Source organism: Pseudorasbora parva, chromosome 10 (assembly GCF_024679245.1).
Source record: "Pseudorasbora parva isolate DD20220531a chromosome 10, ASM2467924v1, whole genome shotgun sequence".
NCBI lineage: Eukaryota > Metazoa > Chordata > Actinopteri > Cypriniformes > Gobionidae > Pseudorasbora > Pseudorasbora parva.
The window spans coordinates 37,296,922-37,324,321 of NC_090181.1; the positions used below are offsets into that span (position 1 = coordinate 37,296,922).

Genomic DNA, 27,400 nt, shown 5'->3' on the forward strand with positions numbered 1-27,400 from the left:
TCAAAGTATTTTGTACAATGTATAGCTAAGTAATAATATTTTGTATTGTTATTGACTATAAAGTGTATATTTTTAGTAATTTAAATAAGTCAAGGTAAATAAAATAATATATTATATTCATAGTATATTGCTTGTGTGTTCTGAAGATACTGGTAATTAATTTGTAATTTACTTAAAATACAACTAAAGTATACTAGAACACAAATAAAGTATACCTATAATACAAATAAAGTATACTATAACACAAATAAAGTTTTTTTTTATAATAGCCTACAAATAAAATATACTTAACACAAATAAAATATACATATAATACAAATAAAGCACATTTAATATCACTAATTAAGCATGTAATTAGTCCCTATACTTAAAGTGTACTAAGTATACTTAAAGTTGTTCCAATTTAGCACACAAAAGTACACTAAATACACTTAAAGTATGACTTTAACACAACTTAATTACAACTAAAATATGCTCAGTACAAAATTACTTGTGTCAAAATAGCACACTTCAAGTTAACTAGTCATTACACTTTAAGTATACTGAAAATTAGTCTGGCCGCAAATATACTTACATGCTTTTTTTTCACTAGGGTACCCTTGTGAAAAAAGTGCACTTTAGTGTACTTTTATAAACTGTACTTATTACACAAATAATATAATTACGCTTAATATACTACACTTAATATACTCACACTAAATACACTTAAGTGTAAATTAAATGCAATGTTTTCAGTGCACTTAACAGACATTATATGTAATTGATCTCAAATTTCTCACATATTAAGTTAAAATAAAATGCAATAAGTTGCAATTGAGAGTGATGTTTTTTAAACAACTTAAGTTGGACTTAAATACAACTTTATATGTGTAACAGGGTTAAAAATAACATTTAATTTAAAGGGGGGGGGGTGAAATGCTGTTTCATGCATACTGATCTTTTTACACTGTTAAAGACTTGGATTCCCATACTAAACATGGACAAAGTTTCAAAAGTTAAGGTGGACGTTTGATGGGAGTATTTCTTTGTCAAAAATACTATTTCCGGTTAATCATAAGTTTCGGCAAGTTTTTTTGCGATCATGCGTCCCCTTTGACGTTAATGGGGGCGGAATTTCCTTGTATGGGCCTTACGGACAATTCTACCGGAAGAGCGTGAGAGAGAGAGGGAGAGAGCGTAAGTAACAGGCTACCCCCATCAAAGCGCTGGCTCGTAGGCTGCTGCACAGGTGATGTGCACAATTACAATGTAACCAAAAAAGTGCGTTTTTGGTTGCCAGACCAAGACAGTCCTGCACAGATTCCCCAAAAACCCCGCGTTAAGGCAACAGTGGATATAATTTGCTTTTCCAGATCAGCAACTGAGTTGCACGAATGTTTATATCTGTTCGCTGCATTTCGGTGCCGACTGTTTCATAAACAAGGCCCAGCTCGACACAGGATTTTCCGATCGCCTATTGCTGAAGGATGGAGCAGTCCCAACGATAAAGGTCCCAACGTTAGAACCGCAGGCGGTGAGTAAGATTGCTTCAAATGTCTGTGTTTTTGCCTATGCTCATCAAGTAGCCCAAACATGATCACGTATAGTTAATTGATCAATGGAGCATGCGATGTGTAGTGCGTGTACATTTGTTTAGCTGGCCACTATTTGTGTAACTTTATGTTTGTGTATTGTAAAAGCACTCCAAACAACAATACACAAAGAGGGGGGAAATATGTTGAACTAAATAAGCGCGCTTCTTCATTCAAATGCGCTACTATTCCGTGTATTTCTATGTAAACACTAACTTAGCCTGCCGTGCAAAACCAGTCCGCTTAATAACGTTACAATTGTCTACACAAACCACGCGTAAACACACAAACACACGTCCACAACTGCACTTCCCACATGTACACCTTCAAAGACAAAAATACGACGATATAATTCAAGTATAAATATGTAAATAACACAAGCCGCTAAGCATATTATATAGTTAGTGTATAACTTGTACCACATAGAGACGTCCTGCTCTAGTCGTTTTTGCTGCTGCTCCTGTTCAACTGCAGCCTCTGGGTCTGATTCCGGATCATAGATGTATGGCTGTATCTGATTAAAAGCCATATTTTTATTTTGAATAAAGTTTTTTTCCCGCTGTTAGGGATGACACAGCTTTACGACGCACTCGACTCAACACAATAGCAGCAGCGTGCACACGTCATTCTTTAGCTCCGCTCACACGACACGCCCCCACCCGCTCAGCTTTTTTCGGAAAGACTCGGAACAGCGCATCTTTCTTATATAATTATAAAAAAAATAAAGACTTTTCGGAGATATGCAGGATGCAATGCTACTCTATAGGTACTCAAGATTGACATGACACTGACTGAAACTGAGTGTTTCACCCCCCCTTTAAAGAATAATATTGTGTGAATTTCATAAAATAAGGCATTGGTGTGAATGCATTGGTGTTTGAAGGCTCCCCTCCTATGGCTATTAATGGTACTGCAGATGTTGTATTTTGTCGCTCTTCTCTTGCCGTACTGCAGCAAATTTGATTGTAGATGCTGTGGGTATGTTCGATTTTACACTCTCCTACTCATTAATTGATTTATTGTAATACGGATATGTTTTAAGTGAATCTTTTCAATGCAATATATTTCATTCATACATGTATTTGAATATATACATAATACATTTAATGCTTAAACACAGTTGTTGAGAAAGTAATACAATGTACTGAATTTCCATACGTGTGAGCATGAGTTTATTTAATAGGATTACGCCGGTCTAAAGTAAGCAATCTGACAATTATTTGTATTATGAGTTGAGTGAATTGTAATGAGTGACTTGTCATTTTTATTTTTCTAGTCTTTATGAATGTCTGCAGTCTTCATCCATGTCAAATCCTTTTTTCTTTTCTGTCCAAAAAAAGGTATGTCGCTTTTGTGTTTATTCTGTTATAAATGTTAACAAATGTACTTCACAATTAATGAAGAATTACTTGTATATTGTAGGATTACATCGGTCTAAAGTAAACAATCTGACAATTATTTGTATTATGAGTTGAGTGAATTGTAATGAGTGAAGAGTGTCATTTTTATTTTTCTAGTCTTTTATGAATGTCTGCAGTCTTCAGCCATGTCAAATCCTTTCTTCTTTTCTGTCCAAAAAAATGTATGTTGCTTTTGTGTTTATTCTGTTATAAATGTTAACAAATGTACACAATTAATGAAGAATTACTTGTATATTGTAACAGTCAACACATTGTATATTATTGTGTTTAATAAGTGAGTTTAGCTGGCAGCAAATTTGAGTGTTGATGCTACGGTCTTTTATGAATGTCTGCAGTCTTCAGTCATGTGAAATCCTTTCTTTTCTGTCCAAAAAAGATACATTCAAGTTGAATTTACTCTCATCCGTTACATATGCACTTTCATAATCGCTTCTAGTGTATTAAAATTTTAATTAAAGTGGACAAGCAATTAATGTGAACTAAAACACTGCATGAAAAAAGGTGTATCCGGACCCGTATACACTGCTGAAATTCGGAAGAATCCAGGAGTATACTGGCCAGATAGCTCAAATTCCATGGATCAGTATATATCCGTATACATCCGGAATGATACCAAATCGGATGTATGTTGTGGCCGTATACTTCCATGCTACAGCCATTTGTTGCCATGGCAAGTAAGCCCATCAGGTTTTTTCAGGAGACATTTTCACACCTCTGAGCAGCTTTGCCTCCCATCCCCTAATTGGCCTTTCAACTCAAACTGGATTAGTTGCTCTTTTAAAACCACTCCCAAAACCCAAACTGCTATTGGAGGACAGGGAGGACAGGGCACATTGAAAACCCAGTAAAGTGATTTTATTGGTTACTTTTAAATCTTAGCCCGCCCTAGGCCTTATAGCATAGTGATTTGATTGGTTATAGGTCAGCTATGCAGATATTGCTCAAATATACATACACCATAAACCTCACCCCCTCTCCCCCCAAAGGAAAAATACACACAAAGAACAATTTAGGAAAATCTGGAATATTTATTAAGGTACATAAAAACATTACCAAGAGCATTATAAACAAGCATAAGAACAGAATGGGGAAACAAAAACAAGTGAACAAAATGTATTTAAAAGGGATGAAAATGTAAAGAACAAAAAAAATATATACAAAAAAAACAAGGGCATTTAAAAGGAACAAATAAACAATATAAATATATAAAATAAACATAAGTTAAAATGAAAGGGTAAAAAAGGCATGAAAAAAAATTAACACAACAGATTTAAAAGTTGGCAATATAAAGCAATAAATACACAGTGTATCTAAAAAGTAAAATTATAAAATGAGACAATGCAAAAATGAGAACCAGAATGTAGAATGTTAAAAAGGTTATATTATATACATAAATGTTCTAAGTAAACAATAAAACTAAGTGAAAGAAAAATAAAAAAAAAACTTCCAAAGAGCAATGTAAACATATATTATAAAATGAATGAAAAAAAAAAAAAAAAAAAAAAAGTGAGCAAATTCTATTTAAAGGATGGCGATGTAAAGGAATAAAATACACATTTGTGTATCTAATAGAGGGGGTGGGGGGGGGTGTATGTAAAAGGACAGCGATGTAAAGGAATAAAAGAAAAAATATGCATAATATGTAAATGTTCTAAGTAAACAATATATATATATATATATATATATATATATATATATATATATATATATATATATATATATATATATATATATATATATGTGGAAACATTTCCAAAGAGCATTGTAAAGTTACATTAAAATGATGCACTGCTGATGTGACATGTAGCGTGGGTCAGCCTCTAGTCTGGTTTGTAGCACTTGGCAGAGCACAGACAACTGTGGTTCTGTTCGGTGGAGACCTCACCATCCACACTGGCCTTCCATCAACAACAGAATCTTCATCAGACATCTGCTTTATTGTTGCGGTCTCTCACAGGTCTCTTTCTGCATTAGCTTGTACAACCCTTGACCTGGTCTCCAGCAACTGCAAAACAGGAACACTGTGTTTACATGTGCAACGATAATGCGACTATGTATTTATTCTAAAGCCCTATTTGGACGGGATTAGTTTAACATGGGGACGTGGGTTTAAAGTCATTTTACCTCAGGACCTCTGTAATATTAATGGCCAATTCGCACGGGATAAGACATCTCAGTAAAACCAGCAGAAGTGGGAGGAGTAACTCGCTTTACGCACAATGATATCCTCAGTGTCGTCATGTGCGTATGATGCTGCTATGATGTTGCGTATAGCCGCGTTTCCACCACAGGAACTTTACCCAGGAACCAGGAACTTTGGGTGGTACTCGGTGTGTTTAGACCGCAGGAACCAGGGTCTAAATTAAGTTCCGGGTAAATATTTCCCCCTCCAAACGGCCCTGCTCGCGGGGTAGTACTTTTTCAAAGTTCAGGAACTTTCGAGGGCGGGACTTGGGCGCTGAACATGCTGATTGGCTTAGCTCACACAGCCTTTTATTTCAACAGGCATTTTTAAAAGTCTTTTGTGAGGTTCGTTCTGCGTTCAGTAAATATCAGTCTTGCTCTCTGTCTGATGGTGCGCGTTCGTCTAAGCCATCTCACGTGCAATGTCCGTAATAGCTGATAATATACATTGTCATTTTAAATCTAGCTTTACAAGCTTTCTGAATATGCTGCTGAATCTGCATACTAGTGCTCTTTTCTGTTGTTGTTAATTACCTCTTAGTAAACCTATACATAACCAGCAAAAGCAGCACAGCTTGAATCTCTTCCATACTCGTTATTAATTTTTTTTCACCATGTAAACGACCTGACTGATTACTTTTAAGTGTGCGTCCTTACATGACGAGACAGCACGCGTTGCGCCGCGCTCATGTTGACAAGAGAGGAAAGCTCATTTTTCTAAGGGGTAAACTTTTTATTTCGTAAGTTATGAAGATAATGTTGGAGTAATGACACAGCGTATATTGCCCCAACGTCTCAGTCGCGCAGTCGCGCGCTGTCCTACATCACCGGACTAATTTGCCTAATCTTCTCGGAACTTTAGATCGCGGTCGAAACGCAGACAACAGCAGGTCTGGGGGGGAGAAAAGTTCCTGTAAAAAAGTTCCTGGTACAAATTGTTCCGGGTAATTTTGGTGGAAACGGGGCTTATGATGCTTTCCTGTAGCTCAACCAGTAGAGCATGGCGCTAGCAATGCCAAGGTCATGGGTTCGATTCCCAGGGAGAGCAAGAACTGACAATAATGTAAAATGTGTACCTTGAATGCAATGTAAGTCGCTTTGGATAAAAGTGTCTGCCAAATGCATAAATGTAAATGTAAGTGCTGCTGTTATCACGTGAGCAAACACACACCCTGAGCGCCAGTCTGAACTCCGTCTCCAATATATATGTGTGTTTTAATAAACAGTTAGGTCCAGTCTAACGATTCTGATTGGGTTGTGTTGGTAATAGACACTTTCCTGGAGCTAAAATAAGTGTTGTGCCTCTGCTTTTGATCTTCTTTTTGCTTTAAATGATATGCGGAAATACTGGACGTTTGCTACAGATTTATCCCACCACCTTAACGCAACCGAATGCTTCAAGCGCCTCCAAGTTCGCAAAATGCGCTTTTTTTTGTTTTTACTTTTAAACAGGAAATGACGGAATTTTACCTCACATTTTTATAGCGGGTCTATTCGAACGGGATTAGTATTACCCGAGGTCATTTTTCCGGACCTTTTTTCAGAAGGTAAAAGTCTCGGAAATCTTTACTGACATTAGCCCTATTCGGACGGGATTAGATTAACATCATTTAATTTAGATTTAGATTATTAGATTACTTTAGATTATTCATCATTTAAACATTAGCATTTGGTTGCTAGGCAACGTGGGGGAGAGGACGCTGGCGTTGTCTGTTCGCTGCTTCTCCACCCACAACAAATCATGTTAATGTACTATTAGATTTACATTTTATTTTATTTCCTTATGTTTGTGACTAGTCTAACAGTCAGAGCTACAATTGGGACTGTTGCTGATTGCTGGCAGCCACTGAGAGGTCGTTGTTCGTCGTTTCGCCGTTTTCAACCGCTTCTCTAATGTTTTCGTTTGAATTGCTGCGGTTGGTTTCTGGTTTGGAGGACATTTGATGTTTCTCGCCGCGGGTGCTCACTGGTGGTCTCCCTTGGGCTTAAGCTGCATGGTGGCTGAAGTTTGCACCGGGCTAGCGTCATCCGGGCTCTCGTCGGCGGCGTCCGGCATGATGTTGGGATGTTCTGCTTCTCGGCTGCGCCGCTGTTCCGTCCTGCATTGCGACCGTGGAGCGACATCTGCGCCGGCCCCGGTGTGTCCACAGAAGTGCCCGAAGGAATGTTCTGCCTCTTGCATGGTGCTGCAGCGATCCCCATCGTTTGAATCATCATGAAGAAGACCCATCATCTGGTCTTCAGCTGTCGTGCCTCGGCGATGTCATCGGGACACTGCCGCTGGGAGAAATCTGAAACATGGAGTGGACCACAGTGTGCTGCGGAGCTAACAGAGACTTCCACCATCAGCTGTTTTCTGTTCACCATCAGCTCTGTTTCTGTTCACCATCAGCTCTGTTTCTGTTCTGTTTTCTGTGTTGGTTGATTGTTTGTAGTATTCTATATTTTTACTTGTTATTCATTTTTTGTTGTTATCCCCCCCCCCCCCTTTGTTGCACTTTGAGATTCTTCGGAATGAAAAGTGCATTATAAATAAAATCTATTATTATTATTATTATTATTAACATGGGGACATGGGGGTAAAGTCATTTTACCTCAGGACGTCTGTAATATTAATGGCCATTTCGCACGGGATAAGACATCTCAGTAAAACTAGCAGAAGTGGGAGGAGTAACTCGCTTTACGCACCTCCTTGACGTCATGTGCGTATGACGTTACCGTTATAACGTGAGCAAACACACAACCTGAGCGCCAGTCTTAACTCCGTCTCCAATATATATGTGTGTTTTAATAAACAGTTAGGTCCAGTCTAACGATTCTGATTGGATTATGTTGGTAATAGACACTTTCCTAGACCTAAAATGTGTTGTGCCTCTAATAAGTGCTTTTGATCTTCTTTTTGCTTTAAATGATATGCGGAAAATACCGGACATTTTCCACAGATTTGTCCCACCACCTACAACGCAACCGAATGTTTCAAGCGCCTCCAAGTTTGCAAAATTCGCTTTTTTTAACTTTTAAACAAGGTTAGGTTAACCTAACATTTACAGTATACAATAAGCAGTCTTACCCAGTTTGTGGATTGTATTTGTGCGGGCTGTTCTCTGAATTGTGGAGGCGACTTACAGAGTCTTTCCGAAAAAAACAGAGCAGCTGGAGGCGTATCATGTGGGCGGAGCTAAAGAATGATGATCGAGCACAAAGCGGTGATGTCCTCCAGCGTGGAGAAGAAAACGCTACCCTAAATAAAGCATAGCTATCAATCAGATTCAACTAATACATATATGATCCAGAATCAGATCCGGAGGCTGAAATAAATTGAACAGGGGAAGCAACAACAGCAGGACGTCCGTCTCTGTTGTATGTACTGTATTTAGTGGCCTGTCAACATTTGTGTGGGTTTACTCGCAGTTTATGAGGACATGATTTGGTTTATGGACTATTGTATGTGACTAAACATTAGCCGTAGCAAGCAAAACGGTTCCCATTCAGTCGGTCACTCTCGACGCCACGACGGAGTTGCCGACGAATAGGAATCTCGCTTGCGAGAACCAATCTACTTCGAGTCTAACTAAACGAGCCAATGCACATTGGCATGCAATGATTGCACCAGGTGCTCATGCCACGCCACGCGGGTATAAATGAGACACAGGTGATTGCATCAGATTATCCTTTTGCTTCGGAGCCAAGTGGTATAGGGCTATGCCAGATATCACTCCTCACTTCGCAGTTCGACTGAGAAAGAGCCTGCCTTTTGGAAGAGATCTCTTTGGTCGGTGTTGGTGTGACAACACATCAGCGGGTCGTGTGTTCTTCAGATCTTCTCTCTTCGTTGTCTATAAGAGCAACCACAAGGGCTGTTTTCACAGCTGGTTCGGTGCGCTAGGTGGAGAGCGCTAAAGAGCCGTTCTCACGGCTGTTGAAGGCATCCTGTGAGAGAGAGCGCGCACGACAGGCTGCACTACATTCCTGTCTGTGTCGCCGCGGCCCCACCCCCTGCGTGTTTCAGCACTAAGGAGAGCATCATTCTAAAAGAGCAACACAGATAGAGCTTGCGTCTTTTTAAAGATGACATTCTATCTGTGTGTTTCTGGGTGCGGTAGTTTCATTTCACCGCGGGATGGTCATCAGCGCTGTATCTCGTGTTTGGGCGTATCTCTGAGGCAGCGCTGATGGATGACTCATGTTCTTAATGCGGGAACATGACCATCTCGGAGGTGCGGTCGCGGCTCCGTCTTGCAAAAGGCGGAGTCCCCGTGCCTCTGCCGTGATCTAACCCTCCACAGAGGGTTACTTCCGGTAGTAGCGCGGCCGATTTGAGGGTGAAACTGAAACTGGCCCAGTGGTCCTCCTCCCTCACCACCTTTGATGGCGGACCTGCAAAGGGTTACACGCAGGTTCCTCCCGTGGAACGGGCCGTTGCTATATGCAACTGTGCCCTAACTCCACATCAAGGGGGAACCCGTGTCTCCCCTCCCGGGCCTGTAGGTACTTCTCCGATCTGATCGGGAAGGCCTACCAGGCTTGTGGAGAGGCAGGCGCCGCCCTACACGCTATGACGTTGTTGCAGGTCCATCAGGCCCAGGCACTGAAGGACCTGCACGAGGGTGGTCACGATCCCGCGGTTCTACAAGAGCTGAGGGCGGCGAAGGTTACGGCGCGTGCCGTGGGACGTGCGATGTCCACTATGGTGGTCCAGGAGCGCCATCTCTGGCTGTGTCTGGCGGACATGAGGGATACCGACAAGATCAGGTTCCTTAATGCCCCCGTGTCCCAGACTGGCCTCTTTGGCGACGCGGTGCAGAACTTTGCCCAGCAGTTCTAGGCCGCACAGAAGCAGACTGAGGCCATCAGTCACATCATGCCGCAGCGGTCAGCTGCTGCCTCCACCCCGCCGCTGGCAGCGCCTCAGCCAGCTCGTCGCCGAGGGCGGCCGTCTGCGTCTGCCTCCGCTCCCGCGTCGCAGCAGCAGCCTCCACCCAAGCGGCGTCATGGAGCCGGGCGCAAGCCGGCTGTCCCGCCCGTCCAGGCAGCCCCGAAGAGGGGCAAAGGCAAGGGAAGCGGTCCTGTGACGGGCGACCCGGAGATGAGGAGGACTGCTCTCCAGGAGATGGTGACCGCACCGCTCCATCCCCTGGAGGAGGGCCGGGTGGAGAATCTTGTGTTCCGTTTTGTTTCTGTTACCCAAGCAGAATGGTACCCAAATTTTCAATAAAAGAGCAGTTTCCTTCATCTCCGGGACCCCAGGGGGCTCGGAGAGTTGTGGCCGGTCAAACGCCGGACCACACTCATCCTCCTCCTGTGTTGCCAGCGGGCAGCAGCGGACGACGCACGGACACCCCACAACCTCCGTGCGTACCCTCTGCCCAGCCGTGGAATCAGGTAGGTGTCGCACAGCACACTCACACCTCTCTGTGGGCCGCCTCCACGAGACAGCCACCCCAGACCGGTGCCTGTATTCCACCTCGCTGCCCCACGGTGGGTACGCCGGTGGTCCAGATGATCCCACTTGTTCGGTCTCTGCGAGCCTGGTTAGAGCTTCCCAGTCCGTCTCGCTGGCTCATTCGGACCATCAGGCTTGGCTATGCGATTCAGTTCGCCCGGCGTCCCCCCAGGTTCATGGGGGTCCGCTTCACTTCGGTGAAAGCTGCAGACATCCGTGTCCTGTGTGCGGAAATCGCAGTCCTACTGGCGAAGGACGTGATAGAGTCGGTCCCTCCAGCCGATATGAGGACAGGCTTCTACTGCCCGTACTTCATCGTACCCAAGAAGACTGGTGGGTTACGGCCGATCTTGGACCTGCGAGTGTTGAATCGGAGCCTTCACAGGTTGCCGTTTAGGATGCTCATGCAGAAACGCATTTTCGAATGCATCCGTCCCCAAGATTGGTTTGCAGCTATTGACCTAAAGGACGCGTACTTTCATGTCTCGATTCTCCCCCGACACAGGCCGTTTCTGCGCTTTCGAAGGGCGAGCATATCAGTACAAAGTCCTACCCTTCGGGCTGGCCCTGTCCCCCCGTGCCTTTACGAAGGTCAGAGAGGGGGCCCTTGTGCCCATGAGAGAACAGGGCATTCGCATTTTCAACTATCTCGACGACTGGCTCATACTAGCACAGTCCCGAGAGCAGTTGTGCGAACACAGGGACTTGGTGCTCAGACACCTCAGCCGGTTGGGTCTTCGGGTCAACTGGGAAAAGAGCAAACTCGCCCCCGTGCAGAGGATCTCTTTTCTCGGTATGGAGTTGGATTTGGTTGAGTGGACTGCGCGCCTCACAGAGGAGCGCGTCAAGTCGATGCTGAACTGCCTGAACACGTTTCAGGGCAGGATGGCGGTTCCACTGAAACTATTTCAGAGGCTCCTGAGGCATATGGTGGCCGCAGCAGCAGTAACACCGCTCGGCCTGCTTCATATTAGACCGCTTCAGCATTGGCTTCACGGCCGAGTCCCGAGATGGGCATGGCAATGCGGCACTCACCGAGTGAGCATCACACCGGCCTGCCGCCGTACCTTCAGCCCATGGTCGGACCCCTCATTTCTGCGGGACGGAGTGCCTCTAGAACAGGTGTCCAGGCATGCTATGATTTTCACAGATGCTTCGACCAGGGGCTGGGGTGCCACGTACAACGAGCATGCAGTGTCTGGGGTTTGGACGGGCCCGCACCTGCATTGGCATATTAATTGCCTCGAGTTGCTGGCAGTAAATCGTGCGCTGAGCCGCCTCAAGGGCCGGTTACGGGGCAAAGATGTACTGGTCCGTACAGACAATACAGCGACCGTTGCGTACATCAACCGTCAAGGTGGTCTACGCTCCTGTCGCGTGTCACAACTCACCCGCCATCTCCTCCTCTGGAGTCAGAAGTATCTGCGGTCGCTTCGGGCCATTCATGTCCCTGGGGTGCACAACCGTGTGGCCGACAAGCTGTCACGAGCGGTGCTCCCGGGAGAGTGGCGGCTCCACCCCCAGGTGGTCCAGCTGATCTGGGTTCAGTTCGGGGGGGGCACAGGTCGACCTGTTTGCTTCCTCAGAAACATCCCACTGCCAGTGGTTTTATTCGCTGACCGAGGGCACACTCGGCACGGATGCACTCGCGCATAGCGAAGAGGAAGGATCTTCTGACTCAGAGACGGGGCACCCTCTGGCACCCGCGTCCGGACCTCTGGAAACTTCATGTCTGGTCCTTGGACGGGACGCGGAGGTTCTAGGTGACTTACCCCAAGAGGTAGTTAACACCATCACTTCGGCTAGAGCACCTTCTACAAGACAGGCCTATTCCTTGAAGTGGAACCTATTCATCAATTGGTGTTCTTCCCGCCGAGAAGACCCCCGAAAATGTTCGATCGCGTCAGTGCTTTCCTTCCTGCAGCAAGGTTTGGAGCGTAGGCTGTCGCCCTCCACCCTCAGAGTTTACGTTTGCTGCTATTTCCGCCTATCACGACCTCGTAGAAGGCAAGTCAGTTGGAAGGCACGACCTGGTCGTCAGGTTCCTTAGGGGGGCGAGACGGTTAAATCCCCCTCGACCTCCCTCCATACCCTCTTGGGATCTTGCTCTGGTGCTCCGAGCACTTCAGAATGCTCCATGCGAGCCCTTACAGTCAGCTGCATTGGCCTCCATCAAGAGGGTAGGGGACCTGCAGGCTTTTTCGGTCGATGAATCGTGCCTAGATTTCGGGCCGGGTGACACCCACGTGGTATTGAGACCCCGGCCTGGCTACGTGCCCAAGGTTCCCACTACTCCCTTCAGGGACCAGGTGGTGAACCTGCAAGCGCTGCCTTGGGAGGAGGCAGACCCAGCCCTAGCTTTGCTCTGTCCCATCCGCGCTCTGCGGATCTACGTGGACAGAACCCAAAGCTTTAGGTCCTCAGATCAGCTCTTTGTCTGTCACAGAGGCCAGCAGAAGGGAAAGGCTGTCTCCAAGCAGAGGATGGCCCACTGGTTAGTGGATGCCATCACCTTGGCTTACCAAACACAAAGTGTGCCCTGCCCGCTCAGGGTGCGAGCACACTCTACTAGAATTGTTGCATCCTTCTGGGCGCTGGCACGTGGCGCCTCGCTGTCAGACATCTGTAGAGCTGCAGGCTGGGCGACACCCAACACGTTCGCTAGGTTCTATAGCCAACGTGTGGAACCGGTCTCCTCCTGAGTTCTCACCTCAAACGGGTAGAAGCACTGAGAGGCCCGGCTCCTGTCGGCTTGCTGTGCCTCGGCGCTACTCTCTCCAGGAATGAAACTCTGTGACTCCTCCACCGCCTCGGTGCCGGACGTGATGGAGCGCCCAGCATCAGGCCTTTACCGCTTTATCCTTGAGAACCGGTATTGGCTTTGGCTAGGTGAGCGACCCCTCGGGTATCCCACATTTATTCCACGATTGCTCCTCTGGAAGCTTGTGTCTTTTCCCTTGGGAGAGCCCTCCCTTCTTGGGGATGGAGCCCCCCTCACGGCGGCAGGCGATGGCTCAGCTCTGTCTCCACATAACTCCTCTTGGCATGATGTGGTTCCGCAGCCGCCCCTTCGGGCACGCTTTCCCAGTGTTATCCAATAGTCACTGAACGGGTCAGGCGGAACAGCAGTATGGATTCCTCTGTGTGAGCCCCGTCTCATCAGGTAAGAGAGCTCAGGTGGCTCACACAGGGGTGTGGAAGGGGGCAGAGTCCATGTCGCTTTGTTAGGGATTCCTATTCGTCGGCAACTCCGACGTGGCGTCGAGAGTGACCAACTGAATGGGAACGTCTCGGTTACATATGTAACCCTCGTTCCCTGAAGGAGGGAACGGAGACGCCACGTCCCGTCGCCATGTCCTCTGTCCCTGCCGGGGTGCCAGGCTACCTACTCGGTTCTTCAGCAAAAAAGATAATCTGATGCAATCACCTGTGTCTCATTTATACCCGTGTGGCGTGGCATGAGCACCTGGTGCAATCATTGCATGTCAATGTGCATTGGCTCGTTTAGTTAGACTCGAAGTAGATTGGCTTTCGCAAGCGAGATTCCTATTCGTCGACAACTCCGACGTGGGGTCTCCATTCCCTCCTTCAGGGAACAAGGATTACATATGTAACCGAGACGTTTTGCACGTCAGACTATCCATCCATCCATCATCTTCCGCTTATCCGGGGCCGGGTCGCGGGGGCAACAGTCTAGGCAGAGACACCCAGTCTTCCTTCTCTCTGGCCACTTCCTCCAGCTCCTCCGGGGGTACCCCGAGGCGTTCCCAGGCCAGCCTGGAGACATAATCCCTCCAGCGTGTCCTGGGTCTTCCCCGGGGCCTCCTCCCGGTGGGATGTGCCCGGAACACCTCCCTGGGAAGGCGTCCAGGAGGCATCCGAAATAGATGCCCGAGCCACCTCAGCTGGCTCCTCTCGATGTGAAGGAGCAACAGCTCTACTCTGAGCTCCTCCCGAGTGACCGAGCTTCTCACCCTATCTCTAAGGGAGCGCCCAGCCACCCTGCGGAGAAAGCTCATTTCACCCGCTGTATCCGGGATCTTGTCCTTTCGGTCATGACCCACAGCTCATGACCATAGGTGAGAGTAGGAACGTAGATTGACCGGTAAATCGAGAGCTTTGCCTTACGGCTCAGCTCCTTCTTCACCACAACAGACCGGTACATTGCCCGCATTACTGCAGATGATGCACTGATCCGTCTGTCAATCTCCCGTTCCATCCTTCCCTCACTCGTGAACAAGACCCCAAGATACTTAAACTCCTCCACTTGAGGCAAGAACTCTCCACCAACCTGAAGTGAGCAAGCTACCCTTTTCCGACTGAGAACCATGGCCTCGGACTTGGAGGTGCTGATTCTCATCCCAGCCGCTTCACACTCGGCGGCAATCTGTCCCAGGGCATGTTGAAGGTCCCGGTCTGAGGTTGCCAACACGACAACATCATCTGCAAAGAGCAGTGATGAAATCGCGTGGTCCCCAAACCGGACACTCTCCGGCCCTTGGCTGTGTCTAGAAATTCTGTCCATAAAAATTATGAACAGAACCGGTGACAAAGGGGAGCCCTGCCGGAGACCAACATGCACCGGGAACAAATTTGACCTACTGCCGGCAATGCGAACCAAGCTCCTGCTCTGGTTGTAAAGGGACCGTACTGCCCTAAGCAAGGGGCCCCGGACCCCATACTCCCAGAGCACCCCCCACAGGGTGCCACGGGGAACACAGTCGAATGCCTTCTCCAAATCCACAAAGCACATGTGGACTGGTTGGGCAAACTCCCATGAACCCTCCAGCACCCTGTGAAGGATATAGAGCTGGTCCAGCGTTCCACGACCGGGACAAAAACCACACTGCTCCTCCTGAATCCGAGGTTCCACTATCAGACGAATTCTCCTCTCCAGTACCCTGTGTGACAAGTGTCCCGAGCGCTCATCAGCGTCGCCCTGGAAACAAGGCGGGAACACCTGTACCCGCTCATCACAGGCTGAGCCGTCACAGCTGCAGCTCATCAGCGGGCGGCTTTATAAGCCTGCCCGCCACCCAAAGAGGTGAGAGATGTCTCCAGAAGACTCGGCTAACTGTTGTCTCCATTCTCCCTCCAGAGAGCAGCGTGTGACGGCCAGCACTCACTCTGAGCACGGATCCAGATCACCGCGAGCACCGAGGACGCAAGAGAGACCACATCGAGCACGGAGCACCCCACTCGACGCACTTTCACTTTCACCATTGTCAATAAATCCACCCTTCGGGGAAATTCACCTGCCCTCCTGTGTCGTGTACTTCTTCACCCCGTCACACCTGGCATAGACTTTCCCAGGGAGGCTGAGGAGTGTGATCCCCCTGTAGTTGGAACACACTCTCCGGTCCCCCTTCTTGAAAAGAGGGACCACCACCCCAGTCTGCCAGTCCATAGGCACTGTCCCCAACCGCCATGCGATGCTGCAGAGGCGCGTCAGCCAAGACAGCCCCACAACATCCAGAGACTTAAGGTACTCAGGGCAAATCTCATCCACCCCCGGCGCCTTGCCACCGAGGAGCTTATTAACTACCTCGATGACTTCAGCCCAGGAGATGGACGAGTCCCCCTCCGAGCCCTCAGCCTCTGCTTCCTCAAAGGAAGACGTGTCGGTGGGATTGAGGAGATCCTCGAAGTATTCCTTCCACTGTTCAACAATATCCCCAGTTGAGGTCAGCAGCTGCCCATCTCCACTGTAGACAGTTTTGGTAGGGCACTGCTTCCCCCTCCTGAGGCGTCGAACGGTTTGCCAGAATCTCTTCGAGGCCAACCGATAGTCTTTCTCCATGGCCTCACCGAACTCCTCCCAGGCCCGAGCTTTTGCCTCCACAACAGCCCGGGCTGCCGTCCGCTTGGCCTGCCGGTACCTGTCCACTGCCTCAGGAGCCTCACAAGCCAGCCAGGCCTGATAGGACTCCTTCTTCAGCTTGACGGCATTCCTTACTTCCGGTGTCCACCACCGGGTTCGGGGATTACCGCCTCGACAGGCACCGGAGACCTTACGGCCACAGCTCCGAGTGGCCGCGTCGACAATGGAGGTGGAGAACATGGTCCATTCCGACTTAATATCTCCAGACTCCCTTGGGATCTGGTCGAAGCTCTGCCGGAGGTGGGAGTTGAAGATCTCTCTGACAGGGGGTTCAGCCAAACGTTCCCAACAGACCCTCACAGTATGTTTGGATCTGCCGAGTCTGTCCAGCTTCCTCCCCCGCCATCGGATCCAACTCACCACCAGGTAGTGATCGGTTGACAGCTCCATCCCCTCTCTTCACCCGAGTGTCCAAGACATACGGCTGGAGGTCAGATGAGACGACCACAAAGTCGATCATCGACCTAGGGTGGCCTGGTGCCAAGTGCACTGATGGACACCCTTATGCTTGAACATGGTGTTCGTTATGGACAAGCCATGGTTAGCACAGAAGTCCAATAACAGAACACCGCTCGGGTTCAGATCAGAGTTCCTCCCAATCACGCCCCTCCAGGTGTCTCTGTCACTGCCCACATGGGCGTTGAAGTCCCCCAGTAGGACGATGAAGTCTCCAGTTGAAGCACTTTCTAGCACCCCTCCCAGAGACCCCAAGAGGGCCGGGTACTCTGCACTGCCATTCGGCCCGTAGGCACAAATGACAGTGAGAGACCTATCCCCGACTCGAAGGCGCAGGGAAGCGACCCTCTTGCTCACCGGGGTGAACTCCAACACATGGCGACTGAGCTGGGGGGCTATAAGCAAACCCACTCCAGCCCGCCGCCTCTCACCATGGGCAACTCCAGAGTGGTAGAGAGTCCAGCCTCTCTCGAGACGTGTGGTTCCAGAGCCTAAGCTGTGCGTGGAGGTGAGCCCGACTATTTTTAGTCGGTATCTCTCGACCTCCCACACAAGCTCAGGCTCCTTCCCCGCCAACGAGGTGACATTCCACGTCCCTAGAGCCAGTTTCCGTGTCCAGAGATCGGGTCGTCGGGGGCCTCGCCTTCGACTGTCGCCCGATCCACTATGCACCGGCCGATTATGATCCCTCCTGCAGGTGGTGAGCCCACAGGAGGGCGGCCCCACGTCGCTCTTTCGGGCTGAGCCCGGCCGGGTCCCATGGGGGAAGGCCCGGCCACCAGGCGCTCGCATACGAGCCCCAACCCCGGGCCTGGCTCCAGGGTGGGACCCCGGCTGTGCCATGCCGGGCGACGTCTCGGCCCTTGTTTTTAATTTCATCATAATGGGCTTGTGAACTGCTCTTAGTCTGGCCCGTCACCAAGGACCTGTTTGCCTTGGGAGGCCCTACCAGGGGCATAAAGCCCCGGACAACATAACTCCTAGGATCATTCAGGTACTTAAACCCCTCCACCACGATAAGGTGACAGTTCAAGGAGGGGGCTTCACGTCAGACTAGTGTAACGTTACACATAAAACAACAATGGAGTAACCATTAGCGCATTTGAATGACGAAGCACGCTTTGTGAGAACGCTAGGTTTATGTTTGGGTGGTTTTACAATAAACAAACTGACATCTATAGTGGCTAAACAAATGTATTTAAACAAACACCATAGATCGCATACTCCATTGATAAATTAACTAATGTTATACACAATCATATAATGACAAACACGATGATAGCCAACTGCATAGACATTTGAAGCAGTTTTACTCACCGTCTGTTTCCAAAGCAGGACCGTGGACCTTTATCGTCACTGCTCCATCACAAACACACTTCTTTGGTAACTGTTTATTTCATGAAGTCCTTTGACAGCAGTGACCGTAGAGAGATCCACTTTTGCGACACGACTGAAGCGTGATGTTGTGCCGCTTCCCGTCATTTCTGCATTTAAATCGGTTCAAATGCAACGCTGCCTTCCCGGAATGCTGTGCTGAAGCGATGAAGTCGCTTGACATCACCCATAGGAATAAAGTGAAGTGCGGTGGGACAAAAGTGTTGCACGGACGACTGGATCTGGACCTGAGAGCAGTGTTTATGGGCGTGCATTTCCTCTCTCGCTCTAGTCGCGCGTGCGCACCCTTCCGGGAGAAGAGCCCGTATGGCCCATACAAGGACCTTCTGCTCTGTCGACCTCAAGCGGACCCATACTCGAAAAAAACTCTCCGAAACTTGTGAGAAACCAAAAGGAGTATTTTTGACACATCAAACGTCCAACTTAGCTTTTGAAACTTTGTCTATGTTTAGAATGAGAATCAAAGTCTTTAACAGTGTAAAAAGCTCAGTATGCATGAAACAGCATTTCACCCCTTAATGTAATTGATTTCAAATAATTACATATTAATCTGAAATAAAATACAATAAATTGCAATTGAGAGTGATTTTTGGAAAAACTTAAGAGGGACTTTAATACAACTTTGTTTACTCTTATAATTGCTTCTAATGTCTTCTAAATATAGTTAAAGTGCGCTCAATGTACTGACAAGCAATTGATGTGAACTTAAATATACTTTAATGTAATTTACATGTACACTATAATATAATTAAATTAAAATTAAACAATCTGTAAAACAAATGTACAAAAAAAAAACGAATAGAAAAGAATCCTTTCATGTACAACAAACAAAGATTCAAAACTAAAACAAATATTCAAAACTTTGGGTAACATTTAATTAGTTAACTACTTCATTTAAAATGAAGTAGTTGTAATGCAATCTTTAACAGTTAACAGACGGCTTGTTTAACGAGTGGAACACAATTCAATACAAGTTTCCACATGAACATATTAAGTATTCTGTAAATTTTATTATGAACTTCAAGTGATAAATGCCATTTTGATGCTCTTTAATGTGACATGACAGATCACTGTATAGACACGTCAGTTCATCAAGTGAATGCGATCATTTCATCATAGTCAAAGAATAAACATGAATTAACATCAGATGGTATGTTAAGGATACATTACAACTTATTAAAACGTATCATGTCGTGTAATTGTTCAATCAGTGTTTCAGTGGCAGAAAAACGTAGATTAAACAGTTTGTGAAGAATGTGTGAAGTGTCCACAGCTGTTAGTTCACTAGAGAGATCATCTCTTTCACTAAATATATCCACTATATTAGCCCATGTATTCATTATATTCTACTTAACCTGTTAGTGATGTCTTGATTATTTAAATTTATTGGTGTAATGTATGTAATGTTTAAATAAATCAGTCATAAAAAAATGACAGCCACTGTGAATAAATTATTATATTTCAACAACGAATTGGAGTAGGAACATAATTAGATTTATACGTTAATGCAAAAACGGTCTAATGAGAAGTTAACATGTTTGCATACAATGCGAGTGCAAGTAAGGCCTCTACACTGTACAGCATTACAGCATTCTTTGTCGTTTAGATTAAACGGAAACAACAAAGCAATTACGTTCTGAATCAAATTACAATCTTTGTGTGCCCTTTGTTAGAATTAAGCTTGGAAATTAAATTAGAATTAAACATCCTTCAAATATGTCACAGCCTCAGGAATTTGCTCCAGACTAAGTTGAAGCTAAAAGATCTGGTGACATGTAATCATTTTAAAATTTTACTACATAATTTTGAGAGTAAATTAATGGTGTGTAATTGTTTTTGACTGGTTGTATTTTTTATGTTTATGTAACTTTTTATGTACAGTCTTGTTCAAAATAATAGCAGTACAATGTGACTAACCAGAATAATCAAGGTTTTTAGTATATTTTTTATTGCTACGTGGCAAACAAGTTACCAGTAGGTTCAGTAGATTGTCAGAAAACAAACAAGACCCAGCACTATTCATGATATGCACGCTCTTAAGGCTGTGCAATTGGGCAATTAGTTGAAAGGGGTGTGTTCAAAAAAATAGCAGTGTCTACCTGTACAAACTCAAAACTATTTTGTACAAAAAAAATTTTTTCTGGGATTTAGCAATCCTGTGAATCACTAAACTAATATTTAGTTGTATGACCACAGTTTTTTAAAACTGCTTGACATCTGTGTGGCTTGATTCAAGATGGCGCCGGTGTGTCTGGTGTTGACTCAGCTCACTCTGATTTGTTTTATGTTAGTTTTAACGATTGTCACAAGGACCATTGACTCTCTGCTGGTGTATGATCGTCAGGAATTGTTGAAAATCAAAGACATTGTGGATTCATGTGCGGTATATAACTGTTATGGACCAAACAAACCGCGCCCCTCTTACCTGGCTGACGTGCCAGCGTACCTGCTTCGGGTAAGGGCGCTGCTTTCCAGGAAACGCAAACGCCGAGGAGTGCGAGGTGGCCGGTTAGTGAAGTTCAAATCCTGGCTGGCACTTTTTCATGAATTCACCTGGTCCCCATATAATGTTCCCCAGGATTACGAGGATTGTTTTCATCGATATATCTCTCGGCGCACGTTCGCTCCTGTCAGCGCCTGGTTGGTCCCAGTTGTAGGACCGCACAAGGTTCTTTTTACGCTGCGCCCTCGCCGCTTTTCTTCTGGGGTTTCAGGAGGCGTGCACCCCGGTCACCTCTTGCCGCTGAGCCGGGCAGCTTCAGCGGCTGATGATACCCAGGCTTCAACAAAGTGTGCACTTGTAAACACGAGATCGTTGATGAATAAGACGTTCATCCTGCAAGATTTCTTCAAATCGCATTCTCTGGATTTATTGTTCGTAACCGAAACCTGGATAAACGCAAGTGAGTTCACTGCCTTTTCAGAGTTGATACCTCCTGACTGTACTTTTATTAACACGCCAAGAACCACTGGTCATGGAGGAGGTATAGCTACTGTCTTAAAGAGCTCTTTATCTCACAGACCGCTATCGATGATGTCTTTTTCCTCATTTGAACTGAGCTGCTTTGAATTACGACAGACTGAGCCAGTGTTGTGCGCAGTCATTTATAGACCACCCAAGCACAAAAAAAGCCTTTATTAAAGAATATTCCAATTTTATTGCTGCTATAAGGATTAACTATGACAGGATTTTAATCGTTGGTGATTTTAATGTACATGTTTGTTGTCCATCTAACCCTATGGCTAAAGACTTTTTAGAGTTGGTTCATGCCTTTAGTTTTGTACAAAATGTCATTGGACTGACTCAAATGCATGGACACACTTTAGATCTTGTACTGTCTTATGGTTTTTCTGTTGATAATGTCTGTGTGGGCGATGCAGTATTTTCCGACCATAGTCCTGTCATGTTTGATTTTTATTTAAATCATTATACAAAACTGCCTGTTCCTGTGCGTTTGGGCCGCTTTATCAAGCCTGACACTGCCGCTGGTTTCTCCCCTCTGTTCACGTCAGTGCAAGCTCAAATTAGCCCTTCCTTAGACACGGAACAACTTATGGAAGTTTTTTTTTCCACCTGTACCAATGTCTTGGACATTTTAGCCCCTCTGAAGGCCATGCGCCCTAAAATCAAGGAAGAGCCGTGGCTCAATGATACCACACACGCAGCAAGGCGTGAGTGCAGAAAGGCGGAGCGCAGGTGGAAAAAAGACGGACTTCATGTGTCCTACCAAATCCTTAAAAATAGTTGGAGAACCTATCAGAATACTGTTAAAGCTGAAAAAACGAAATATCTTTCAAATATCATATCAAATAATATAAATAAGCCCCGGGTTCTGTTTAAAACTATTGATTCTGTTTTAAACACCAGTCCTACCACTGTACTGGAAGTGTCACGCGAAACATGTGAAAACTTTTTGCAATTTTTTAATAACAAGATCGCTACTATTAGAGCCAATATATCGCCCCCTTTGTTTCATCTTCCTATAATGACACAGTGCCCTGATATTTTTAATCAGTTTAAGCCCGTATCGTTGTCATTTCTTACTGAAATTGTCAATACATTAAAACCTTCCTCTTCTCCCACTGACACAGTTCCTCCTCGCTTTTTTAAAGAGGTTTGGGTGACTATTGGCCCTTATGTCAGGGACATCATCAATAGCAGTCTGTCCTCTGGTATTGTGCCCTCTTTTTGTAAAAAGGCTGTTGTTGAACCTTTGATTAAAAAATCTGGTCTTGACCATACAATTTTATCAAACTATCGACCAATCTCCAAACTTCCATTCCTGTCGAAGATTTTAGAGAAAAGTATATTGTCACAATTACAGACATTTTTAGATGCAAATTGCATTTTTGACACTTTCCAGTCAGGTTACAGAGCCTTCCATAGCACTGAGTCTGCACTCTTAAAGGTTTTTAACGATTTATTTTTGACGACTGATACTGGTGACTCAGTTATTTTAGTGCTTTTAGACTTAACTGCTGCTTTTGACACAGTTGACCACACAATTCTTTTATCTCGTCTGGAAAACTGTGTGGGTGTCAGGGGGACAGCGCTAGAGTGGTTCAGGTCGTACCTGTCTGGGAGAAGTTTTGCTGTCAGACTGGGGGACTCCACTTCGTCCACCGCCCCTTTGACCACCCCACCGTCCCCCAGGGATCAATTCTTGGGCCCATTCTCTTTGCTCTGTACCTTCTACCACTCAGTGTGATTTTTAAAAAGCACGGTATTTCCTATCATTTTTATGCAGACGATTGCCAAATATACATGCCTTTGACAAAAAATGAACACGCCCCCTTGACACCCTTACTCGAGTGTTTAAGTGACATCAAGTCCTGGTTGGCTCAGAATTGTTTAATCCTAAATGAGGGGAAAACAGAAATAATGTTGTTTGGACCCATTGGACCTCAGGTCGACTTAGGTCCCCTCAAAATCCATGTGCATCCCACAGCCACCAGCCTTGGCGTCACTATAGACAGTGATTTTAAACTGGATAAACAAATTAACACTGTCGTAAAATCAAGTTTTTTTTAATCTTCGTCTTTTATCCAAAATTAAACCTTTTTTATCTTTTAAACATTTTGAGCAAGTCATGCATGCTTTTATTTCGTCACGTCTGGACTACTGTAATGCACTATACACTGGAATATCCCAAAATGCTCTTTCTCGCTTACAGTTAGTCCAGAACTCTGCAGCATGGCTTTTAACAGGAACCAAAAAGCGCGAACACATTAACCCCATCCTCGCTTCGCTGCACTGGCTTCCTGTTTGATTTAGAATTGATTTTAAGATTTTATTGTTTGTTTTTAAAGCTTTGAATGGACTGGCCCCACAGTATATTACGGACCTCATCCAAATTTATACACCGTCGCGTTCACTGAGGTCTGAGGGCCAGCTCCAGCTTTTGGTTCCTAGGACCAGACTTAAAACCAGGGGGGACCGGGCTTTCGCAGTGATTGGCCCCAGATTGTGGAACGCTCTGCCTACCCTGGTCAGAACGGCTCCCACAGTTGAATGTTTTAAGTCTCGTCTTAAGACCCACTTTTATTCCTTGGCTTTTAACTCCGCGTGAGTTGTGTGGTCCTGTGTCTTATTGATTTTATATATTTTTGTGTTTTTTTATTTTATTTTGTGCAGCACTTTGGAAACTGATTGTTGTTTGTTAAATGTGCTATATAAATAAAGTGGATTGGATTGGATTGGATTGGAGTCAACCAACTTGTGGCACCTCTCAGCTGTTATTCCACTCCATGATACTTAACAACATTGCACAATTTATTCACATTTCTTGGTTTTGCTTCAGAAACAGCATTTTTGATATCACCCCACAAGTTCTCAATTGGATTAAGGTCTGGAGATTGGGCTGGCCACTCCATAACATTAATTTTGTTGGTTTGGAACCAAGACTTTGCCCGTTTACTAGTGTGTTTTGGGTCATTGTCTTGTTGAAACAACCGTTTCAAGGGCATGTCCTCTTCAGCATAGGGCAACATGACCTCTTCAAGTATTTTAACATATGCAAACTGATCCATGATCCCTGGTATGCGATAAATAGGCCCAACACCATAGTAGGAGAAACATGCCCATATCATGATGCTTGCACCTCCATGCTTCACTGTCTTCACTGTGTACTGTGGCTTGAATTCAGAGTTTGGGGGTAGTCTCACAAACTGCCTGTGGACCTTGGACCCAAAAAGAACAATTTTACTCTCATCAGTCCACAAAATGTTCCTCCATTTCTCTTTAGGCCAGTTAATGTGTTCTTTGGCAAATTGTAACCTCTTCTGCACATGCCTTTTTTTTAACAGAGGGACTTTGGGGGGGATTCTTGAAAATAGATTAGCTTCACACAGACGTCTTCTAACTGTCACAGTACTTACAGGTAACTCCAGACTGTCTTTGATCATCCTGGAGGTGATCATTGGCTGAGCCTTTGCCATTCTGGTTATTCTTCTATCCATTTTGATGGTTGTCTTCCGTTTTCTTCCACGTCTCTCTGGTTTTTTTCTCCATTTTAAGGCACTGGAGATCATTTTAGCTGAACAGCCTATCATTTTTTGCACCTCTTTATAGGTTTTCCCCTCTCTAATCAACTTTTTAATCAAAGTACGCTGTTCTTCTGAACAATGTCTTGAACGACCCATTTTCCTCAGCTTTCAAATGCATGTTCAACAAGTGTTGGCTTCATCCTTAAATAGGGGCCACCTGATTCACACCTGTTTCTTCACAAAATTGATTGATGGCTATTTTTTTGAACACACCCCTTTCAACAGCGAGCATATCATGAATGCTGGGTCTCATTTGTTTTCTGAGAATCTACTGAACCTACTGGTAACTTGTTTGCCACGTAGCAATACAAAAATATACGAAAAACCGTGATTATTCTGGTTAGTCACATTGTACTGCTATTATTTTGAACAATACTGTATACTGTACATGCAAACACAGCTGCCTATCTTGGCCAGGACACTGCTGTAAAAGTGATTTTAACCCTTTAGACGCCAGAGGTTTTTTCCTAAAACGTTTGATTTTGACATCTTAATTTCAAAAGGCTATATCTTAAAAGTGATAATAGAAACTTTCTGTAAATTACAGAAATATTAAGGATGACCCAAAGTTTATGTAGTGATTACATTCCCATCTAATTTGCATATTATGACATCATAAGGGGGTGGCAATCTTGGATTATAGAATTTTCATGAAAAGCCACGTTTAAATGATAAAATGCAGCACTTCTTTCCCCAAAAATGTTCCTAACCTTCTGTATGCTATATTGTACAATACTAAATGTTCAGGTAAATAATAAAAAGTAAAAAACAAACTGTGTAAATCATTACTAATAAATGGTAGAAACAAACCAAATGCATGTAGCGGTTTGCCTTTTGCTGTTGAGATTTTCCATTTACTACATACAGTAGGCACTCTAATTCCATATATGGGGCACACATATATTATATATTATGCATAATAGCCCCTGCCCCGTGTCACACCGCATCTGCTCCTGCTACGAGCAGCGTGGCCAGATCTGCCTCGTGCGCCGAGTGTGCACAGCCACGACCACTTTCATTGTCATTTTGACTCCCCACCCTGCCTTCACGTTGCCCCTGAACTCTCCTATGAATATGTGGCATGATGAGCTTGAAGCCCATTTGCCTGTAGTAAATGGCATGACGTCATTAAGTTGCACCCGTATTTAGGTTAGAGCGCACCTGTGTTGTTCTGGTCTGTTGTTAGCGTGCCTTTGTCTGGTGCTGCGTGGCATGGTGGGGTGCTGCGACCGTTTTGAGTTGGCAACGGTTTGATGTGGTAATTTAGCATCCATCACAGACGTGGTTTTAGGACCTTCCCGTTTGTATCTGCCGGCTGCTGTGCGGGCGTTTGTGCCCTTCAGTTCGTGATGTATGAATGACTACTGTGAACAATTAAAGGGACCTCTCATTTTTTTGTGTACCGGATTCCGCAGCTAGGTGACGGAGGATTGCAGTCAGTGCAGTGACGTCACCGCTGTTTTGTCATAGTTGTGTTGATACATGCTGCTCGAGTTGTATTTTCATCCTTATATTTTTTTTGTGGCTTGAGCTTTGTTTTTGATTAAGATATTTGTTTGTGTTCATTATCATTAATTATTAATTATTTCATTCTTTATCATTTTGTTTTGGATCACTTGTTTGAATCCTGACCTAATTGTTGATTTGTGAACTGTGTATAATACACCTGTAGTTGTCTTTTTTCTTTTTTTGAGTTTTGATTTATTTTGTGCATTGTTTAATGGAAACTTTTTGTTTTGTATGTGCATATACAACTTCCTTTTTTTGGTGAACCACCTTTTGGTTTAATTGAAATTTGGTTGTTTATTATTTTTGTTGTTTTGTGAAAAACCTCGGCCAGTAAGGTCTCCTTTTACTAAGGGCTGGCAGTGGATGAACAATTGACACTCACTTGCCTGTTCATGCAATTGATTCATTTCTTTCTTTCTTTTGTGTGTGTGTGTGTGTGTGTGTGTGTGTGTGTGTGTGTGTGTGTGTGTGTGTGTGTGTGTGTGTGTGTGTGTGTGTGTGTGTGTGGAGTGTTTGTCTCTAGGAGCTGCGGCCTTCCTGCGTGGGGAAATTGACGCTTCCCTTCTCTTCTGTGGTGGTGGTGCTTACACTGTGTGCCATGACTGATCACTTCACTGGGGCCTGTGTGCTGTGAGTGTGAGGGGGAACGGTTACCTTTTGCCTAAGCATTTCTTGGGAGAGGCCGCAGCTTTTGTTCTTTTAAAAATATTTGAATGATTGGGGCTTTTCCCTTTTCTTGTGCCTGAGATTCTATTTTAAAGAATTGTAATAAACTTTGTATTTTTTGTATTGAATACCTGTGTCTCCATTCTCCTTGCCGTTAGTAGGGAACCTGTGCGCTGGTAATATTCTCTGGGTGAAATTCCCAGGGTGGCGTAGTTAAAGATCAAAACAGTGTTTTTGCACCTTTAAGGGATAGTTTCTTTGGGGTTATTCTCTTGAAAACCCTTTTTCTGTCAGTTCTTTGTGGATGCCACAAATACTTTATCTAATA

General features: G+C 45.2%; 1 protein-coding gene across 1 annotated transcript in view; it reads left to right on the forward strand.

Moving 5' to 3' along the window:
- The window catches only part of LOC137090744 (uncharacterized), a 139,362-nt gene extending 112,215 nt beyond the window's left edge, over positions 1 to 27,147 (forward strand). The window contains exon 2 of the mRNA XM_067454692.1: positions 26,930 to 27,147. Within this exon, the coding sequence (XP_067310793.1) occupies positions 26,930 to 27,012 (83 nt within the window). The 3' untranslated portion in view covers positions 27,013 to 27,147. The remainder of the gene's footprint in view (positions 1 to 26,929) is intronic.
- Positions 27,148 to 27,400: the final 253 nt, after the last annotated feature.